Source organism: Pseudophryne corroboree, chromosome 1 (genome assembly GCF_028390025.1).
Source record: "Pseudophryne corroboree isolate aPseCor3 chromosome 1, aPseCor3.hap2, whole genome shotgun sequence".
Classification (NCBI taxonomy): domain Eukaryota; kingdom Metazoa; phylum Chordata; class Amphibia; order Anura; family Myobatrachidae; genus Pseudophryne; species Pseudophryne corroboree.
This window is the reverse complement of record NC_086444.1, coordinates 777,544,009-777,566,598: the sequence shown is the minus strand read 5'-3', so window position 1 is coordinate 777,566,598 and position 22,590 is coordinate 777,544,009. Positions and strand designations below refer to the sequence as shown.

General features: G+C 47.1%; 1 protein-coding gene and 1 long non-coding RNA gene across 3 annotated transcripts in view; one reads left to right on the top strand and one right to left on the bottom strand.

The window, feature by feature from the left end:
- Positions 1-22,590, bottom strand: part of LOC134910100 (complement C3-like) — a 465,863-nt gene that overhangs the window by 130,094 nt on the left and 313,179 nt on the right. The window contains exons 22-24 of the mRNA XM_063917765.1: positions 10,310-10,364; positions 8,249-8,335; positions 7,043-7,246 (exon numbers count right to left, since the gene is read on the bottom strand). Coding sequence (XP_063773835.1) covers positions 7,043-7,246; positions 8,249-8,335; positions 10,310-10,364 — 346 coding nt within the window. The remainder of the gene's footprint in view (positions 1-7,042; positions 7,247-8,248; positions 8,336-10,309; positions 10,365-22,590) is intronic.
- LOC134910106 (uncharacterized) lies at positions 1,608-10,411 on the top strand. Of its 2 annotated transcripts, XR_010176123.1 has the most exons (4): positions 1,608-1,858; positions 6,503-6,560; positions 8,965-9,055; positions 10,228-10,411. It is a non-coding gene; the product is annotated as an uncharacterized LOC134910106 (long non-coding RNA). The 2 variants fall into 2 exon arrangements; XR_010176122.1 differs by lacking the exon at positions 10,228-10,411 and having other exon boundaries at positions 8,965-10,162.

The window sequence follows — 22,590 nt, the reverse complement described above, 5'->3', positions numbered from 1 at the left end:
TAAAATAGCACAACCCTATTCTCAGTGCCCAGTCTGTACCTCCCTCCGGGAGGCCCTGGGTCACTGATGACTGGCACCCTGTGCCCATGTAAAGCCCCAATCAGCCATTTTGTCAAGCAGCTCCCCAAATTCTCCCTAATCACAAAAAAAAACCCAGCATTCTGTACCTGCGTAGGACAGTGCGGTATACTTTGGGACACACAGTTAAATATTGACCAGGTTACAGTGCTGGTCGGATACAGTGTGGGTCAGACACAGTGCAGGTTACAGTGCAGGTTGGATACAAAGCGGGGCGGGTACAATGCAGGTTACAGTGTAGGTCAGATACAGTGCAGGTGGATACAAGGCAGGTCGGATACAGTGTAGATGGAATTCTGGGTTGTATATAGTGCAGATCGCACAGAATGCAAGTCGGATACAGTGCAGGTCTGAGTGCGGGTTGGATATAGTGCACGTTGGCTACAGTGCAGGTCTGAGTGCGGGTTGGATATACTGCACGTTGGCTACAGCGCAATGTCGGATACAGTGCAAGATACAGTACAGGTCAGATACAGTGCAGTGGGTTGGATACAGTCAGTAGCAGCTCTTGCCACGGGCAAGCAGGCTTTTTGCCCGGGGCACCGCTACCCCGAGGGCACCGCCGCCGTGGAAAGAGCCGGTACTAATATACCCTCCCTGCTCCCCAGCCCCCGGCTCCCGGCTGTTGCGGGCGCACCCCTAGTGTCAGTGCCGCACTTCTATGGGAGAGACGTCATGATGTCTCTCCCATAGAGAGGAGCCGATGCCCGGAGACAGCAGCAGCAGCTGTCCGGAAGCGGGAGCGAGGCTGGTAAGTATTGTTTTTTTGTTTTTTTTTAGGGTTTCAAAACGGCGCTACTACAGGGGGCACATACTGGGGACACTAATACAGGGGGCACTGCTACTGGGGGCACAGCTACAGGGGGCACTACTGCAGGGGCACAACTACAGGGGGCACTACTACAGGGGGCACTACTACAGGGGGCACTACTACTGGGGGGAAATTAACTGGGGGCACAGCTACAGGCACAGATACTGGGGGCAAATCTACAGGGGGCACTGCTACAGGGTGCAAATCAACTGGGGGCACAGCTACAAGGGGCACAACTACAGGGGGCACTACTAAAGGGGGCACTGCTATAGGGGAAACAGCTACTGGGGGAAAATTAAATGGGGGTACAGCTACTGGGGGCACAACTACTGGGGGCCAGGGACGTGCAGTCAGGGGAGGCAGGGGAGGCAGTGCCTCCCCTGTGATTTATTAGTAAAATAATACAAAGAAGATACTTATGACACATATTCTGTGTCATAAGTATCTTCTTGATGTAATGGAATTTGTTTTTTTTGTGTTTAATGACTTTGGGAGGCACTGATAGCAGTGCCTCCCATACATAATAGGAACGGGGACAGAGCGGGGGGCGGAGCCTAGCACAGGGCTGTAAAAGCCCATTGAAAACCTTGGAGAAAGCGGCACTGAAAAAAGTGCCTCGCTGACAGGGACACCACACCCATGTCAGCGAGGCACCTGTGATTGGACAGTGGATCCAGCACTGGATCCGCTGTCCAATCACCCACACGCGGCGCGAGGCGGACGTTGGGACGGGAGCAGCGGTGGCTCTGCAGTGAGTGCAGCTCTCCCTTGTCCCCTTCCGGCGGCTCCGTCCCCCCCTCCCGCTCACAGGCACCAGGCGGCTCTCCCCTGTCCGTCTCCGGCGGCTCCGTCCTCCCCACCCGCTGACAGGCACCAGGCGGCTCTCCCCTACTTCGTCCACAAGCAACACCTCCCCTCCCGCTGACAGACACCAGGCGGCTCTCCCCTGTCGTCCACACGCTGCAGCAGGTATCTCTCTCTCTCTCTCCTGGCAAACGTTGCCAATATGCTCTACAGTCTACACTTTTGATGGCTGTTCGTGCTATCTTAGATCTTATTGGCTGCAACTCACTGTGTATTTGGGGTCAGAAAGGTTTGACATGCTGCAGACAACTGATGATGCCACATATTTTTTTGTATACGGGGTGGGTGCCTGGTCTCTTTCATGTTCAGGCAGAAACAATGGATTCCCCAGGCAGCCATTGTTTCAGTAACTTGAAGCATTAGTTTATTGAATGTACTATGAACTACACTACATTACACTACACTACATTACATTACACTACAGTACACTATAATACTACACTATATTACACTACACTACACTACAGTACACTATACTACATTACATTACACTGCATTACACTACAGAACACTACAGTACACCCTAAGGGTAGAGGGGGGGATGTAAAGTGCTCTACCTGCCGTAATGTGTAAAAAAAGGGTACGCTGTCTGCCGTAATGTGTAAAAAAGGGGACGCTGTCTGCCGTAATGTGTAAAAAGGGGGGTGCTGTCTGCCGTAATGTGTAAAAAGGGGACGCGGTCTGCTGTAATGTGTAAAAAAGGGGACGCTGTCTGCCGTAATGTGTAATAAGGGGACGCTGTCTGCCGTAATGTGTAATAAGGGGACGCTGTCTGCCGTAATGTGTAATAAGGGGACGCTGTTTGCTGTAATGTGTAAAAAAGGGGACGCTGTCTGCCGTAATGTGTAATAAAGGAACGCTGTCTGCCGTAATGTGTAATAAGGGGACTTTGTCTGCCGTAATGTGTAATAAGGGGGGCGCTGTCTGCCGTAATGTGTAAAAAGGGAACGCTGTCTGCCGTAATGTGTAAAAAAGGGGACGCTGTCTGCCGTAAAGTGTAAGAAGGGAACGCTGTATGCCGTTATGTTTAAAAAAGGGGACGCTGTCTGCCATAATATGAAAAAAGGGATCTGTACCTGCCGTAATGTGTAATAGGAGGCTGTACCTGCCGTAATGTGTAAAAGGGAGCTTTGCCTGGCGTAATTTGTATAAGTGGTGCTACTGTGCTGCGTAATTTGACTAATGGAAGCCCTGGACAACAAAATTGCATTCATGTCCTCCTCCCACTCCCTTCCCAGTCCCAAACACTAATTTTTTTTTTTTTTTCTATAAAAATGTACAATATATCACAAGTATGATGAGCAGGCAGGCAGCGGGCATTGGCGGCATCGGACTGAGATGCAAATTAGTGGCGGAGGGCTGGGTCAGTTGATGGTGGGCGAGTTTGTAAGCCATTGGCGGTGGCAGCAGGCATCGGCGCAGGGTAGTAGCGGGCATTGGCTCAGCGGCGGTAGGGGTCATCGGCAGGATTCGGCGGACATTATGGCTGTAGTGCCTCACCAGCCACTGACCTCACCGCACGCCACTGCTGGGGGCACAAGTACAATGGAATAACTGTGAGCATGCCCCTTCCCCATGAAGAAGCCATGCCCCTTCCTTATGAAGAAGCCACACCCCTGCGTGTACCAACTATAGGGGGGGGCACCACAGGAAACTTTCGCCCTAGGCGCCACAAGGTCTAGAACCGGCCCTGGATACAGTGTAGGCTACAGTGCAGGTTGGATACAGTGTGTGTTGCATACAGTGAGGGTTGGCTTTAGTGCAAGGTCAGATACAGTGTGCGTCGGATACAGTGCGAGATAAAGTGCAGGTCAGATACAGTATGGGTCGCATACATTGTGAGTTGTATATATTGTGGGTCAGATACAGCATGGGCCGGATAAAGTGCACGTTACAGTGCGGATCAAATACAGTGTGGGTTGGATACAGCGCAGGTCAGACTCGTATGTTAAATACAGCGCAGGTTGAATACAGTGTGGGTCGGATACAGCGCAGGTTGGATACAGTGTGGGTCAGGTGCAGTGTAGGTCGGATACAGAACTGGTTTCAGTGCAGGTCAAATACAATGTGGGTCGGATACAGTGTTGTTCAGATACAGCATGGTTTACAGTGCAGGTCGGATACAGCATGGGTTTCAGTGCAGGTCAAATACAATGTGGGTCGGATACAGTGTTGGTCAGATACAGCATGGGTTACAGTGCAGGTCAGATACACCAATAGTGCACTTACTGTGACAGAGGGTCCTCAGTGAGGAGTTGTCAGCTGTGTTTTCAGTGTGGTGGTGCCAGCAGGAATGCCTGCAGTGTCGGCAATTGCGGGAGTGCTGGAGGTGTCCTCAGTACAGGGGTGCCGGCAGTGTTGGCAATGCGGGAGTGCCGGAGTTGTCCTCAGTGCAGGAGTGCCAGCAGTGTTGGCAATGCTGGAGTGCTGGAAGTGTCCTCAGTGCAGGAATTCAGGGGTGCCGGCAGTGTCGGCAGTGTGGGAGTGCCATAAGTGTCCTCGGTGCAGGGGTGCCTGCAGTGTCGGCAGTGCGGGAGGTGTCCTCAGTGCAGGAGTGCTGGCAGTGTCCTCAGTACAGGGGTGCCGGCAGTGTTGGCAATGTGGTAGTACCGGAGGTGTCCTCAGTGCAGGAGTGCTGGCAGAGTCCTCAGTGCAGGGGTGCCGGAAGTGTCGGCAATGCAGGAGTGCTGGAGGTGTCCTCAGTGCAGGAGTTCAGGGGTGTGGCAGTGTCGGCAGTGTGGGAGTGCCGGAAATGTCCTCAGTGCATGGGTGCCGGCAATGTCGGCAATGCGGGAGTGCTGGAAGTATCCTCAGTGCAGGAGTTCAAGGATACGGCAGTGTCGGCAGTGTGGGAGTGCCGGAAGTGTCCTCAGTGCAGGGGTGCCGGCAGTGTTGGCAATGCGGGAGTGCTGGAAGTGTTCTCAGTTCAGGAGTTCAGGGGTGCCGGCAGTTTCAGCAGTATGGGAGTGCTGGAAGTGTCCTCAGTGCAGGGGTGCTGGCAGTGTCGGCAGTGCGGGACTGTTGGCAGTGCGGGCGGCGGTGTTGGCAGTGCGGGCAGTGGTGTCGGCAGTGCGGGCGGCGGCGCTATTAGCGCTGTGGGGGCATCCATCTTGGGGCCATTGTAGCCTATGGGGAAATGCTGATTGGCTGAGAGCCGTGACAGACAGCTCTCTCAGCCAATTAGTGGCCTTCCATAGGTTACTATGGAGACCAGCGTCCGAGGCAAAACTTCAGGATCCAACAGTGGAATCTGGAGGTTTTGCCTCGATTGGGGATCCGAGGCAGGCAGGGACATCCGAGCTGTGGCTCGGATGGCCCCGGATCCCCTAGGTTCGGGGGGGTTCGGTTCTCTGAGAACCGAACCCGCTAATCTCTAATATAAATAAGTAGAACCTGATTAGCTGCTTGCTATCAATATCTACTCTCGCAAAAAATTATGAAGTAACAATTGAATTTTAAAATACAGTACAGGGGGTAAATTTACTAAGATGGGAGTTCTATTTAAGATGGGATGTTGCCCATAGCAACCAATCAGATTCCAGGTATTATCTTCTAGAAGGTGCTAGATAAATGAGAAGCAGAATCTGACTGGTTGCTATGGGCAACATCCCATCTTAAATAGAACTCCCATCTTAGTAAATTTACCCCCAGATTTTTATTTTTGCAGGGTGCACAGACTTCCAGTTCCAGTCCGGACTGGAAGTGCCGCGATTACACGCGGATGGTGAGAAAATGGCTCTTAATGGGCATTAACAAGAATAAGGAGTGACCTAAATGGATTGGGTGAAATATGAATAGGATGTTAGTGGAAAGGAAATTCCATGTCTGGCAATAGGACTTACCTGTAATGAGGATTTTAGGTATAAATATTGGTTTAAGGCACTTTCTTCTTATGCCTTGAGGAAGATACACCTGTACTGAAACGCGTTGGTGGTTATTATTGGACTGAACTCTCAGATTATTTGCCGGTAGACTGAGGTATCCGGGGACACCTGCAACACTTTGTTAACTGCTGTGCATTTGTCTACTTGATAATTCTTGTAACCCATAAGATTTGGTGAGAGTCCACTTTTTTTGTTTGTTTGTATGTTGTATAGATATAATAAAAATAATAATATAAAAGATTGTATTACACTATTGGGAGTTTCTTTCAATTCCATATGTACAACGAAGGTACAGTATATTGAGAACCTATTGAAGGAAGGATTGCGACCATAACAGGGTTTAACCCGCTCCTGTGAATGTGTTATTGTCTACACCTATTGTAGACCATAATTTCTGGTAGGTAGACTAGACTAAGTGGGGAATTCAAATGTTTGAAAAGTCGGTTGGGTGTCTATAAGATAGGATAAAACAGACACCCAACCGACTTTTCAAACAATTGAATATCCCCCTAAGTGTGTGACCTTGACTGTTAAAATCATGAAGATTTGTTGCACTATGAGGCTATGTTGTTTTGGTAGTTTGGGGTGAAGCTACTACACCTGTGTGTCCAATGGACTGCTGACTAACGTGCGCATTGATCTGATTTCTACATTTTATATGTAAATTGTATGGTCAAGTCATTTAGATCTCTAATGCATATCTCTTCATAATTTTATTTACACATTTGTTAAAAAAATCAACACACTGCACTGTAAATTTATTTCCTTAGTTTCAGCTACTGTAGACAATGAAAATGAAATGCTTTCTACCAGCATCTATTTAATATTATGGAAGTATTTAATCAAAGTGTTTCTGATATACCAGCGGCAGGTCAGAATACGGGCCACGGCATCCCGATGGTGAGAATCCCATCAAGAGCGAGGTGAGGATACCTACCGTTCCCCAATGCCCAATACCCCCCTAACCCTAACACTCCATGAATGCAGCCTAAACCTACCCCCCCCCCCCGCAGCCTAACCCTCCCCAGGGGAGACTAAACCTAACCCCCCTTGCCACAGCCTAAACCTAACCCCCCTCCCCTCAGTCTAACCCTCGCCCCGCAGCCTAAACCTATCACACACACATCCCCACCCCCAGGCTTATCTTTCCGGCGGCCCAGGAAAACTCGGTCGGGATTCCGGCACGAGGATTATGATCCTAGTTGGGATGCCGGTGCCGGCATCCTGAGCAGTGCCCAGATTCCGGCACTGGGATTTCGACTGTTGGGATCCTGACTGCCAGGATCCTTACCGGATCCCGTTACAACACTTGACTATATTACTGTTTTACACAGGAGCCAATTACATGCAGTGCAATTATACAATGACAAATAACATGAGAAATGAGCCACTGGTTACACTGTACCTTGATTGATGTTTTCAATTGCTTTGCTTCTCTTCTCCGCTCCAACAACATCCCATTTTTTAGTGGCATCTAAATACTGTGTCAGAATAACATTTGCAGTGGTACCGATCATATTCTGTTCTGGGCACCCAAAAGGGACAGAGATGAGGGATGCAAGATCTGACTGTTGTAAGATGCCAAGCACAGTCTCTCCCATAAGATCTCCTTAAAATAAGAGAAGCATTAAAAATGTAAGCAAGAGTAACGTCAGGAGTGTATGAGAACGTCTGTGAGGTTGCCAGAAAAGTGCAGCATCCTGAATCCAAAGTTATGCCACAGGGTGATTTAGCTATGAAGGGATGGTAGTTAATCATCTGTGCACTTGGGAGTACAAATGATAAATATTAAGTCAATAAAACTATACAAACACATCCCTGAATAAAATAGTAGTTAAGATATAAAACATATAATCTAAGATTTCATGCCAGCTTTTGCCCAGTAATGACCTAAGTGGTTTGTTAGTAAATCAGGGTATATTTATGAAAAATAGTGTATAGGAAACACAAGCTTCGGGCACAGTCCAGCACAGGAGATTGTTCCGCCTCTCTGCATACCTAGCTGGGGTGTGGTATGGAGGGTCGACAAGAGTTAGGTCGACAGTTTCTAGGTCGACCATTATTGGTCAACAGTAAGTAGGTCGACAGGGACTCTAGGTCGACATGTACTGTGTCGACACGACATAAGGTCGACATGAGGTTTTTTTTTCACTTTTTTTGGTGTTGTTTTCTTCGTAAAGTGACCGGGAACCCCACATAGTGCACCGTGTCCCCTCGCATGGCTTGTTCCCAATTGAAGTCCACGTGGATTGTAAAGTATGAAAAAGTGAAAGAAATTGAAAAAAAATTGAAAAACTCATGTCAACCTTTTGTCATGTCGACCTAGAACATGTCGACCTAGAGTCTCTGTCGACCTAGAAACCATGTCGACCTACTTACTGTTGACCAATAGTGGTCGATCTAGACACTGTCGAATGAAGTCTTGTCGGCCTAGAGACCGGATACCACCTAGCTGTACTAGATTCCAGTTGTGTTCTGGACAAATTATTCAGGCACAATGGTGCATAACTAAGGCACTTGTGATGGTCCTGAAGTGCACTTTATAAATGAGGCCACTAGTGTCTCCTTTTGTTAGGAATTACATTTTGCTACAGTAAATGTGATGTTGTACCTTGTATGCTAATAAAGTTGTTGGCTGGGCTGTCAGGCACCATTCTATCTAAAGTCTCCTTCCCTATTTGGATCAACTGAGGTTTTCCTGCAAAACATGACAGTCCATCATGATTGAAATATTGTTTCATGTACTTTTACATTCATGCTATAAATGCATATTACATACTGTACATTATTGTAATCATTAAATTAAAACAATGTATTGACCAGTAGTAAGACATAGTTTCCCTATCAAAGGCATTTTTCTGCATCACTCTTATGAAAGCATAACATTTATATATTGCATTCCCCATTCATGCTATATAATCTATATATACTGTACATTGTTGTGTAAAATGAAATGGCAAAATATAGTTTTATAGCAACAATGTATTTAATAAAAGCACAATTACATTGGTTGTCTATCTTGAGGAGTGTGGTTTCAAGGAACCATAACATAGTAACTATCATAAAAATGGAAGTTTATCTCCTAGAGCCATGACCATTCGTGATCTCTATATTCTCCAAGTATTAGACCTTGCAACTTTTGAAAGTTTTTATGCTTGCATAACAGTTACGTAAGCACCTAAATGGATGGTTATCCAATGCTTTAACACCCTGGTACAGACTTGCATACTAGGTCTTATTGGCTGATGTTTTTTTACTTTAAATAGCAACTTAAATGCATGTTACACCTACATCTGGTATTAATTGATCTTAGATATTCTCCTACAGATCATTATCTCCTTTTCAATTAATCTCTGGAGGAAAAACAAGTAAGGCTGCCAAAAGGTGACAGCTCTCAGCGTGTCATGTGACGGCAGAGGTAGGAGAAGGAGTGGGATCCATTCCTCACAAAGTACTACCCCGACTATTGCGTTCCAAGTGTGAATATTGACAGTGGATTTTCCTCATATTTTTTTATAGGAGGAACTTTAAAGAACATTTTGAACTCAGAAATCTGCCATAGTAATGTACAGGGTGTTTAAAAAAAAAAGGTAACTGAAACTGTATGTGTATCTTATATATCTTATCTGTTATAGTTGACGTTGATTGACACAATACAGTATCCAGGAACGTGCATGGTATGTGGAACATTATTTCCAAAGTTATGGGACAGAATGAAATGGCGGGGCCTTCCCTAGCATCCGTAATAACTGGGTTCCAGGACAATTTCCAGAGACCTGCACCACCAAACAAAACTATCCTGCCTTGTGTAGACATGTTCCAGCAAACAGGGTCCGTGGCTAATTATAATAAAGAACGTTCCGGCAGACCTCGCAGCACCACAAGAAATGTGTGAGAACGGAAAAAAGTTTCAGTTACCTTTGTTTTTAAACACCCTCAGCAGGATATAATGCCGCCCCAGAGTCCGGCGGCCCTGCCGGATGCCGGCCGAACTCAGACTTTTTTTTAAAAGTGGCAATCTCTTACAGGGCATGGTTTTACATTGCAAGTGATTGGCCATTTTAAAAAAAGTCAGAGTTCAGACTCGAGTGGCATTATATCCCGCTGCCTGTATATATATATAATTTTTATTTAAATGTGATCACATACCACATGCACACCATATAATCGGTAGGAGTGGTGAGTGCAGTGGATTAATGTCTTTTATTTATAAAAAAAAAGAATTATTAATCATTTTGTGATCACATCTTCTCGTGAACTCCAGTGTTAGCTCATTTAATCTGACTTGTATCAAGTGCTTTTATAGGGGTTTATTAGCTGATGTGCTTGGTGGAGGTCTTACCTTAAAAAGCCTGTCTCAAACCAGGAAGCATGTTTTAGGCTCACACCAATGTGATAGGAATTGCCATGTTTATAATTCTGAGAAATAGAGGACTGACCAGATGTGGAAGACTTTGGCACAATTGGTCATCTTAACCAGTTGTAACAATTGAAAGTAATATTAAAATATTTCATACATATCATACACTTATGTATTGTTTTCCTTGACAAGTAGCTGTTCACATTTCCATTGCATTTTGCATGTTGAAGCTAACTAAGGGATTACAAGTTTCAAGCGGAAAGAAAAAGCAGAGGTCAACGAAGATTGTAATACGAGACAAGTGAAACGAACCTTCAGGATTTAGAATTGTATTAAACATTTGTTTCTTTACAAGTTTTCCTTCTGGCTGAAATGTAAAAGACAAAAGTATGTATTATAAAATCAGAGCAATATTAAACATATTCAATGTAATGTATCATGGAACAAATACAGTAATATTACATGTTCTACTTGTTTTAGTCATTAAACAGTTACAGAATGGAATCTCCTACAGTTATCTCCAAATTCACAAATTGGTAGGTACACAACACATCCTATTTAGTACCCACCTGTTGTTTTCTGAACACCACTGTAAACATATTGAATGTATAAAAACAGAGCAACCATTTCAGTGCAAAGTCCAGCCTACCACCACTTTTGGATCACTTCACTCATTTTTAATTGTGAATATTTGCCCTAGATTACTGCCCAGTCTAGTCTAATTCTCAGCATACAGTGCAAATTACATCATCCAGTTTCCGGACTGTGCCCACTTTACAGGGGACTTGGGAGGAGGCTGTGTCTACTCTTCCAAAATGCTGGAGATTGTGACAAAATTTGGGAGTCTCCTAGATATTTTGAAAAGTAGGCAAGTATAGATTAATTATGACACTGTGTTCAGCTCTAAATGAATGTCCTAAATAATGTCTGTCTTATACCCCTTTTACACCAAAGAAATATCCCGGGTTATTGCCGAGTCAATCCGGGTCAGGGCTTGGTGTAAATGGTCTCTAAAAAATAACCCGGGTACTGTTTCCCGGGAATCCACCCCAGGAAATGCTCAGGGTCGGACCCGGATTCTGTGGCGGTGTAAAAGCTCCCAAACCGGGTTATTTGACCCGGCTTTTGAAGGGAGAAGCTGATTGGAGCTTCTGTGGCACTGGCAGATGATGTGTATTCAGGGAAGAGGCACAGGGGCTCTAACAATATTCTTGTTCCGTGGAGTATACACACCAGTACTCACCACACCACATAAATGCAGAAATCGCCAAAAGTCTTCTATCCATACACAATGCTCCAAACTAGCACAGGCAAATACCAATGTATGCCAAGACAGAAATGACTTCCCAAACCCACAACAAACCTCTTCCCCAGGACAACCAAGCCAGCCACTTGTACAATATCATTGACAGGAACCTCCCTCGCTTGAGGTACATGGGCACACAAGCACAAGGGCTTTGAATTGCAGTATAGATAGTGTACAGCATGCCTCCAGAATATTAGTGCTCATTTCCCTAATATTCACCGGTGGTGGAAGCCTGCCAGTAATGGCACTTTGAACTGTATCCTACATGTGTTCTGTTGGCACACCTTTGGCAAACGAGGGGGCTAACTCATGCTGGCAAACTCAGAGGAATGCTCTTCCAGCCATTGTCTGGTATCTACAGACTTGTGCAGTGGCATATTTTCGTGCTGAAAGAGCCCGCTACCAGATGCCTGACATGAATAGATGCAAATGATCTGCAAGTATGGTCATGTAGCATCCGCTAGCCAGTGATGTCAGATGTATCAGAGTCCTAATGTGTTCCAGCTAAACACAACCAACACAAAAACAGAGTTATTGAGCCTAATTCAGACCTGACCACTGCTGTGCATTTTTGCACAGCAGCCAATCAGGTCTGAACTGCGCATGCGCTGGCGCCGCAGTGCGTCGACGCATGCCAGACAGCCAACGGCCATCTCAGCCCTGCAATTGTCTCTGCCTAATTGACAGGCAGAGGCGGTCGCAGGACGGGATGGGGCGGGCCGGCAGTGTTTGTCCGCAGTTTTAGGTGTGCGGTCCGGGTAACTCAGGCATGCCCGGACCATGTGGGGGGCAGGCCGCGGTGGCTGCATGACATCACACGCAGCCGCTACGACCCGGACAGCATTGAGTAGATCCCGGCCAGTGCTCAGGAGCTGCGCTGGTAGGGAGCTACTCGTCAAGTCCAAAAGCATCGCCGCTGTGCGATGCTTTTGTACTTGTGCGGTGGAGAAGAGCCAGACATGCGGCGTGGACTAGCCCTGTGCTGGGCATCCCCCCGCATGTCTGAGTAACTGATCGTAGCCGTGCAAAATTTTGCACGGCTTTGATCAACTCTTAATTAGGCCCATTGTTGCTTTGAACTGTCCCTTGTTGGCATGAGGAGTCTATTGTCTCCTTTGCCCAGGTTACATATTTCCAGTCATCTTGCGTCCAGTGGCGGTGTTTACAAGCCCATGGGGTCAGTATAGGACCCAAGTGGGCCGTCGGCTTATGTACATCAAGGGAGAAAGGGAATATTGCACTGTTCTGATGATGATGCTACTTGTGGCCCCACCATTAAACTTTGCTGATATCTGAGGCAATGCTGTATGCTTGGTTGGATGTTTTAATACATGCCAGATTCCTCTGTCCATGATCATCCTGAATTTTTTAGTTGGCCACAATGGTGTCGCACTGATGTTGTGTAGTCGTGGTACACCCGTGAAATTGTTTCAGTTGAAATTCCAAATTTTGTGTTGATTTTGGAGATGGAGTGGCCCATTTCTCAGACACCTACTAGTACTTCAATTGTGGAAGAGACCATTTAATGTAGGGGTGTGGTAGCATCTACTGGGAATTGAGGTGGCTGTCTCATTTTTTTTGAGACATGAATGTACTTTGCACTTAAGGACAGTCTGCCACTGGTCTTGGGCTAACACTACTTGCACTATGACCCATCCCTGTTATCTCCCTTTGGAAACACCACTTTTAGCTAATGGAATTTACCATCTCCTTTGAAATTTCTTTGTTCTGTATTTCCTTAAGATGGTATCTTAGAAGTCAATCTCCTGCATAGTAACAGAACACAGACTGCAGTTTATGATGGGAACAATAAAAACATAAAATTTTAAGGTTACAGAGCTTAAATCCTGAGTATTGCATGCTCAGAATTGTCTGTTTAATAAAAAGGGAGATTTAACTAAAAGCATACCGCCCAACTTTTATCATCAATGACTCTTGACGCCTCTGTGCAGAGATGCCACACACACCTGAAAAGTGAACGTGGGCATGATAAAAGGGGTACACCTGCCACGCCTCCCATTTTTCCTCATTTTGTTGAATGCCCAGCGCTCTGTGAGCTGCTGACATGCCCCCAGTTCCTCTGTGTCCTGTGAATAGATGCTGTGAGTATGCGCACAGCATCTACTGTATACACCGCTGCTCTACAGCAGAGTGGTGAGTGACAGGGGCCTCCCAGCTGACCCTCCACCCACTGTGGGACACTGAGGCCCGCGGGTGGGACAGCGAAACAGTGTGTGTGTGTGTGTGTGTGTGTGTGTGTGTATGTGTGTGTGTGTGTGTGTCATACTTGCCTACCTGACCCTCTCCATGAGGGAGAAAATGCTCTGTTCCTGGACTTTACTGGTAATGTATGATTGCCATCACCTGTGGTGAGCTAGTTAATTGATAAGAAAGGTGTTTCACCACAGGTGATGGCAATCATACATTACCAGGAAAGTCCAGGAACAGAGCATTTTCTCCCTCATGGAGAGGGTCAGGTAGGCAAGTATGGTGTGTGTGCAGGGCCGGACTGGTACTAAAAATAGGCCAAGGCATTTTTGAAGCACACAGGCCCACCTCTGTGACTCCTCCCCTTACTATTCCTGACTCCTCCCACTTATTAGTCTATGTTCTTACAAATATAATTAATATTCTAACAACATACAGGCGTACATCATTCTCTATTAAAATATACACAACCAGTGGTTGAAGTGGAAATTTTTAAGTGGGGGTATGGAAATGTGAGGTTTGTAATTAAGCGCGCGCCGAAGGCGCGCGCGCTCCGGAAAAGGGGGCGTGACCACTCAAAGGGGGCGTGGCCTTCAGTGTAGTTTACCACACCATACACCCCTTATACGCATTATGCACCACAATAGTAGGACCCCTTATACTATCTAGTACTGCTGCCCCTTTCACATTATACCACACAGTATGAGCCAAAATTCACATTACAGCACCCGGTATGAGCCGAAATTTACATTATATGCCCCCGATAGTGCAGTGCCAGGTATACAAATGCCCCCACAGTGCCAGGTATACAAATGCCCCCACAGTGCCAGGTATACAAATGCCCCCACAGTGCCAGGTATACAGATGCCCCCACGGTGCCAGGTATACAGATGCCCCCACAGTGACAGGTAAACAATTGCCCCCACAGTGACAGGTAAACAATTGCCCCCACAGTGCCAGGTATACAAATGCCCCCACAGTGCCAGATCAACAAATGCTCCCCACAGTGCCAGGTATACAAATGCCCCCACAGTGCCAGGTATACAAATGCCCCCACAGTGCCAGATCCACAAATGCCCCCACAGTGTCCAGGTATACAAATGCCCCCACAGTGCCAGGTATACAGATGCCCCCACAGTGCAAGGTATACAGATGCCCCCACAGTGCCATGTATACAGATGCCCCCACAGTGCAAGGTAAACAATTGCCCCCACAGTGCAAGGTATACAAATGCCCCACAGTGCCAGCCAATTGCCCCCACAGTGCAAGGTATACAAATGCCCCCACAGTGCCAGGTATACAGATGCCCCCACAGTGCAAGGTATACAGATGCCCCCACAGTGCCATGTATACAGATGCCCCCACAGTGCCATGTATACAGATGCCCCCACAGTGCCAGGTAAACAATTGCCCCCACAGTGCCAGGTATACAAATGCCCCACAGTGCCAGCCAATTGCCCCCCCAGTGCCAGGTATACAATTGCCCCCACAGCAGCCAGTGCTGCAGCTGCTTACCGCTGCTGCACTGCTGCTGCTCCTCCTCCTCCGGGCTGTGAGGGACGGGGGTGAGAGTGCCGGGAGCCCGCGGCGCGGCAGCGTATAGCGTTCAAACCAGCCGCCGGTTCGTGAGCCAATCAGAGCCGGGGTGTGTGTGTGTGTGTGTGTGTGTGTGTGTGTGTGTGTGTGTGTGTGTGTGTAAGAAAACCTTGCACATGATGACCTGTGAGGCAGATGATTCATACATTGGGCCATCGCAACTTCGAACCCGTATGTAGCGGTTGAAAATATGCAAATGTTGCAACTGCCGGGATTTGTACTGAGGTGCCCACTGACGGCATCTCAGATCCACTGCTTGCGTATACAGATGCAACGATCATCAACCTTCTGAGTAGTAAGTCGCAAGAGCCAATTTTTCTGCATATAGTATCGCAGATGCTGTGACACACCCCCATAATGATTCCAACATGCTGCGTTTGAGTGGCCACACCCACCTAAAGGCCACAAATGCTCCATGATTATCCATCACTTTGCGAATACTCACTGCGACTGCTGTTGCAAGATCATCGTGGTACATGCGCAGTGGCAAAAAATTACTTCACTGGATGCGACATTGCGTCCATCTCTGAATTGGATTCATTGTCCCAACTGAAGCTTTTTATATAAAACTCTTTTGCAAGTGAATGTCTTTACCCAGGTGTAAATTGGTTCTTTCTTAGATTATTTCGCAAAAAATAATGTCCCTTGAAGATCAATTTTCTACAGCCTGCTTGTTTCATAGACATAATCATTATCAGTGTGTACCAGTGGCGGATTTAACGCAATGGCATCCAAAGCGGATGCCTAGGGCCCGAGAGGTCGCAGAGGGCCCAGCTGCACCAAAAAATCCATGAGTGCTGGACTGTAAATGGTCCCGGCAAGCTGTCAATGATTAGGCAGCTGCCGGTCCAGTGCTCGCCCGTCACTGTGTCCTCCTCCTCCCTTCCTTCAGTCATGTGCGTGTGACGTCATAATGCACGTGCGCATTATGTCACACGAACATAGGCCCTCATTCCGAGTTGATCGCTGGCTAGCTGCTTTTAGCAGCATTGCACACGTTAGGCTGCCGCCATCTGGGAGTGTATCTTAGCTTAGCAGAAGTGCGACCAAAAGGTTAGCAGAACTGCTCGTTAAAATTTTCATGCAGCTTCAAAGTAGCTCCAAATTTACTCCTACCTTGCTATCACTTCAGTCAGTTTAGTTCCTGCTTTGACGTCACAAACACGCCATGCGTTCGGCCAGCCACTCCCCCGTTTCCCCAGGCACGCCTGCGTTTTTACCTGTCACGCCTGCGTTTTTTAGCACACTCCCGGAAAACGCTCAGTTACCACCCAGAAACACCCACTTCCTGTCAATCACTCACCGATCAGCAGAGCGACAGAAAAGCGTTGCTCGACCTTGTGTAAAACTGCATTGTTTTGTGTGAAAGTACTTCGCGCGTGCGTACTGCGGCCCGTACGCATGCGCAGAAATGCAGATTTTTAGCCTGATCGCTGTGCTGCGAACAACGGCAGCTAGCGATCAACTCGGAATGAGAGCCATAGAGAGGAGCCGGCCGGGATACAGCGCAAACACCACCACTGTGACAACGATGGCGCTGGGACTGTACTCACTCAGTACTGTGTCTGGCAGCAGGCTGCAGGAGGAGGAGGAGCTCTGAAGGTGCCGCACATCCAGCTGGCCAAGGTGAGAGGGATCTTTTTACCCATGCCTCCCCCATCACTGAAACCAAAAGCCAGCAGCCAAAGTAAATAATACCTGCTGCTGGCTGGAGAATGTGTAACGGTGAGTGTGTATGTGGTGACACTGTGGGGTGAATGGGAATGTGTGACACAGTGGCGGAACTCCCAGAGTCAAAGGAGGCGGCTGCTGCAGGGCTCCTGTCCCGCAAGGGGCACCTCTCCTCCGTTGTCTCTGTCTCCTGTCATTAATGAGATTTTTTTGGTTTTAATTTTTTCTTTCTGTAGCTGCACACGACCGTCCACCTGCCCCCGCCCCAGGAAAGGCTGCTAGCCACTGTCAGTCAGCTTGTCAGTCCTCTCCTAGGCTGCTATCTATGCAGCCCAGCTCTGCCCTCTCTACTGGCCTGAGCACGCACGTCGTGACACTGTGCTGTGTGAAGAGGAGCCTAGCAACCACCATGCGGATGCCGAGACCCTCCTGCCTGACACTCGCCGACGACAGACCGGGAGGCAGACACCCTGCAACGAGGAGGGAAAACACACACAGAGCAGACGCACAGCCCAACAGCCGCCGGTTAGTGGTAACTGCAGTCTCTGGACTCCCCCTGCCAGGCCAGCCACCACCATGAGGATGTCAGTGTTATAGCGGCCCACACACCCAGCAGGCTACGCCATCGAGAGAACGGCTGGACAGGCACACCCCAGCTTTCTTTAGTGAGGTGAGTATTCCCAGTGAGTCTGGCTCTTGAGTTCAGCAGTAGCTGCATTCAGTGGCAGCTCCACAGACTCCCCCCTGTGTAAAACTGGCCCATTACATTGCATACTGAGGCTGAGAGGGGCCAGGAGGGTGAGAAGAATGGGGTGGGTGACTGGTCTGCTGCTGAGGGGAGGGGAGTGGGTGACTGGGCTGCTGATGTGGGGAAAGGTTGACTGACCGGACTGAAAGGAGGGCAAGAGGCAAACAGTGGCATGAGTGGGAGGATGCTGGCTTAAGAGGAGTGGGTGAGGCTGATGGGTCTGGTACTCCAGGTCGACACCAATTATGTTGACACCACCTAGGTAGACACCAATTGCTCGACACACCTTAGGTCGACACCAGAAATAGGTCGACGTGAACAAGGTTGACATGGAAAAAGGTCGACATGAGGTTTTATTGTTTTTTGTTGTCGTTTTCTTTGTAATGTGACAGGAAACCCCGGTTAGTGCACTGTGTCCCCTCGCATGGCTCGCTTCACTCGCCATGCTTCGGGCAAGGTGCCTCGCTCTGCTACTGCTGCACTCGGAACAGGTTACCTTTCCCATTCGTAGTCCACGTGGATCGTAAAGTATAAAAAAGTTTTAAAAATGGAAAAAAAACGTGAAAAACTAATTTCGACCTTGTTCATGTCGACCTATTTCTGGTGTCGACCTAAGGTGACTCGCCCAATTGGTGTTGACCTAAGTGGTGTCGACCTGGAGTCCGGACACAGAGGCTGATATGAGTGGTGCATGAAAGGAGAGAAGCAGCCTGGCATTAAGGGAGAGGATGCTGATGGCATGAGGAGAATAGGATAGGATAGGATAGGAGACTGAGGGGGGCATTTACTAAGCGGTGATAAGAGCGGAGAAGTGAGCCAGTGGAGAAGTTGCCCATGGCAACCAATCAGCACTGAAGTAACATCTATAATTTACATACTATAAAATGATACAGAGCTGCTGATTGGTTGATGGGGAAATTTCTCCACTGGCTCACTTCTCCGCTCTTATTACTGCTTAGTAAATGTCCCCCTGAATACTGAGGAATGAGAGGAGTGGGTGAGAAAGCTGATATGAGTGGTGGGTGAGATGGAGGCTGGAGTCAGGGAAGTAGGAGAGGAGGCAAGTAAGGGGTGAGAGGAGGATGCTGCTGGTTTAAGGTGAATGGGTGAGAAGGCTGATATGGGGTGCATGAAGGGAGAGGAGGTTGACAGGAGTAGGCTGAATGCTGCTGGTATGTGAGGAGGATGGCATGAGGGCAGAGGAGGCAGCATGATGTTAGAATTGGGGAGTGGGTGAAGAGAAAAGATGCATAACTCAAAAGAAACATTTGCACAGAAAGTATGTTTCAGCTTCTGGGGGTGATTCAGAGGTGGATGCTATAGTACTAGTGGCTGTGAATGTATGCTACTGTTGCAGCTAATGGGCTGTCTACTGAGATGTCTAACAACAGCTCTAATCTGATGTGGTGAGCAAAGTCACACCATCGGCCACACCATCAGACTTCTGAGCAACCCTATGGCTGCTCAAAAAGTCCAAAGGGATTTGCTGCCGGCGTCAGTGGACCTAGATTTTCTGTCATCGGCCCACACCCAGATTGCCTGCCAACATCAGCCACCACCACCCCCGCACCCCCATCATTGCCAGGAGCGCCAACCAGAATTGCATGGATCTCCTTTCAGTTCCGATCTGTGTCCAGGTACACATGTGCATTGCGTCTGTGTTGAATGCACAGTTGAGACCATCGGGCACTTACAGTACGTATATGTATACTTACAGTATCCATCCACTTCTGAATCAGGCCATCTGCATGGGTCTGGCTCACAACTAATTATCTTCAGCATGTGCTTGCACCTTCCATATGCAAGGTACACAATATCCACCTCTGAACAGGTTTATGTTTGTTTACATATATTGTATGAGTGACAGTGTGACTGAATAACAAAGAGCTTTTAAGTTAAGTTCATGAATGTTGTACAGGTATTAGTGATACAAGGGGTGTGGGAAGGAGACAGCAGCTGTCAGGAGATGTCAGGATTTAAAGAGGAGGAAATCTACAAGTGAAAGTAATTAAAACAGATAATTAATAAGTGCCGCCAACAGCGCCCCCTACCCTGCAGCGCGGCACACTCCGCACAACCCTAGTTACGGCCCTGATCATTCTAAAGCAAAGTATGGAAAGTCCTGAGTTTTGTACACTAGCATGAAAATATAACAACACATAGGGGGAAATTCAAATGTTTGAAAAGTCAGTTGGGTGTCTGTTTTTTCCTATCTAATAGACCGGAAAAAACAGACATCCAACCGACTTTTCAGACATTTGAATTCCACCCATAGGGTCTGAGGCAGAAATCTGGGTCAAGCTTTCTTAGGCCTAATACACTAAAATGCAGCACACTGAATCATAATAAAGTGCAGATCCAGGTATGGTACACTGTATTACATGTGAGGCAGAGCAGATATAGGACATTCAATACAAGCTGGGATATGTAGTATTATGTGCAGGAAGAACTTAGATATCACTAGCAATCACCTAGCATAGACTGCTAGGTCTGGCTTCTATTTTATAAAATCTTGGGGTATAAGATCTTGTCAGCAGTCCGCACATAGACTATGGCACTTCACCACCACTGAAGACTCATGCTTGACTGGTCTATCTTCCTCTCAGTTTGCGAGTAATTTTCATTAATTTCCAGTCACCCAAACTTTCTTTTCAGCTTCTTATAGTGATCACTCAATTTACGAAAAGAGCACTATGTTAAGCATCTATGCAAGTTGGAGAATAGCGAGGTCCCTCAGAGCTTAGTCTGGACAGGTGTTTGCCCGTGCTACACCCGTTCAGTGGAACGCGCTCCCCTGCTCCATTAGACTCTCCCCAACCTTACAAAGCTTCAAACGAGCACTAAAAACCTACCTATTCATCAAAGCCTACCCTTCCGATGCATAACCTAGTCCTGAGGATGCTCCTCCATCCCCATGCCTCATTCCTTGACCATCTCTGCTTCGTTTACATCCTGCCATAAGGCTACCTCCGACTTACTTGCACCTCATGTCATCTGTCTATCGCCCCTTCCTACTAGATTGTAAGCTCCTCAGAGCAGGGCCCTCTTTCCTCTTGTTATCAAAACCCTCTTCTCGACACATTTCACTCACATCCCTCTCCTACTCAGCAACCATCTTAACCCACTTTTTCTCCTGCTGGTAAAGGCTCATCTCTATGTATGGCCACCAGCTCCTAGTAGTACGCTGATCACTCACTCGCTACTTACATCTAAGCTGTATTATGTTTTGAGAATTGTGGTGCTCTTTGTTACCTGTACTCTATTTCTGATATTTACTGTAATGTTAAGTTTTGTCTCCCTGTGCTGTCCTTTGTACGGCGCTGCAAAACACTTGTGGCGCCTTATAAATAAACTGTAATAATAATAAATTGTAATAATAACTGAAACCACTTGTTTATCATGTTGACTGGATTTGGTTAGATCAGACAGATCTCTGTGCATGCATGCAAATAGCTAGTGTTTAACTACAGGAAAACGTACATAAATAGAGCTGTTTTTGGGGGCTGAGTTGTATTTGTCAATGTTGAAAATCAATTACAACTACGCACTTACATTTACAACAAATAAACATTTTTAAACTAAAGGCCCATACACATTAGACGATGTCGCTATTTATATCTTATACTTGCTGTAGAGTACCCACTATAGACAATTTTATACCTTTTATATGTAATATCAAGCTCAAGGCCTCCAAAATGTAGAGTGTCTGATTCCCTTTTGTAACCAGAGACAACCTTTCATTTTTGTACCAGGCAGAATCATTGAAGCCCCCTCAGGTGCTGGCACCCTAGGCAGTTACCTAAAGCCAGTCCTGCTCCTACATGTGAAAACAACATTCAAATTACTGAAAGTGGAAATGGGGGGAATTCCCTAAAAGAGGCTGCTTCAAAGTTTTGAAACATTTAGGGTAATTGTCAGGCTCTGGTCTGCGGCATCATGCTGCTTATTTAGAAGTCATGACAGTTATTATTGCTGTCTGCCTAGGCAGTTAGGGGTCTATTTACTAAGCCTTGGAGGGAGACAAAGTCAACAGAAAGTACCAGCCAATTCGCTCTGAACTAACATTTCACAGGCTGGGTTTGAAAAATGACAGTTAGGAGCTGGTTGGCTGGTACTGTATCTCCGTCCACTTTATCTCCATCCAAGGCATAGTAAATAAACTAGAGATGAGCGGGTTCGGTTTCTCTGAATCCGAACCCGCCAGAACTTCATGTTTTTTTTCACGGGTCCGAGCGACTCGGATCTTCCCGCCTTGCTCGGTTAACCCGAGCGCGCCCGAACGTCATCATGACGCTGTCGGATTCTCGCGAGGCTCGGATTCTATCGCGAGACTCGGATTCTATATAAGGAGCCGCGCGTCGCCGCCATTTTCACACGTGCATTGAGATTGATAGGGAGAGGACGTGGCTGGCGTCCTCTCCATTTAGATTATAAGAGACTGAGAGAGATTAACTGGAGCTGACTAGGAGGAGTACTGTTACTGTAGAAGTGTAGAGACTGAGTGGAGAGAGTTTACTAGTGAGGACAGTGCAGTTTACTTTATAATCCGTTCTCTGCCTGAAAAAAGCGATACACAGACAGCACACAGTGACTCAGTCACATACCATATCTGTGTGCACTGCTCAGGCTCAGGCCAGTGTGCTGCATCATCTATTATCTATATATAATATTATATATATCTGTCTGACTGCTCAGCTCACACAGCTTATAATTGTGGGGGAGACTGGGGAGCACTACTGCAGTGCCAGTTATAGGTTATAGCAGGAGCCAGGAGTACATAATATATTATATAGTGAGTGACCACCAGACACACAGTGCAGTTTATTTAATATATCCGTTCTCTGCCTGAAAAAAGCGATACACACAGTGACTCAGTCAGTCACATACCATATCTGTGTGCACTGCTCAGGCTCAGGCCAGTGTGCTGCATCATCTATTATCTATATATAATATTATATATATCTGTCTGACTGCTCAGCTCACACAGCTTATAATTGTGGGGGAGACTGGGGAGCACTACTGCAGTGCCAGTTATAGGTTATAGCAGGAGCCAGGAGTACATAA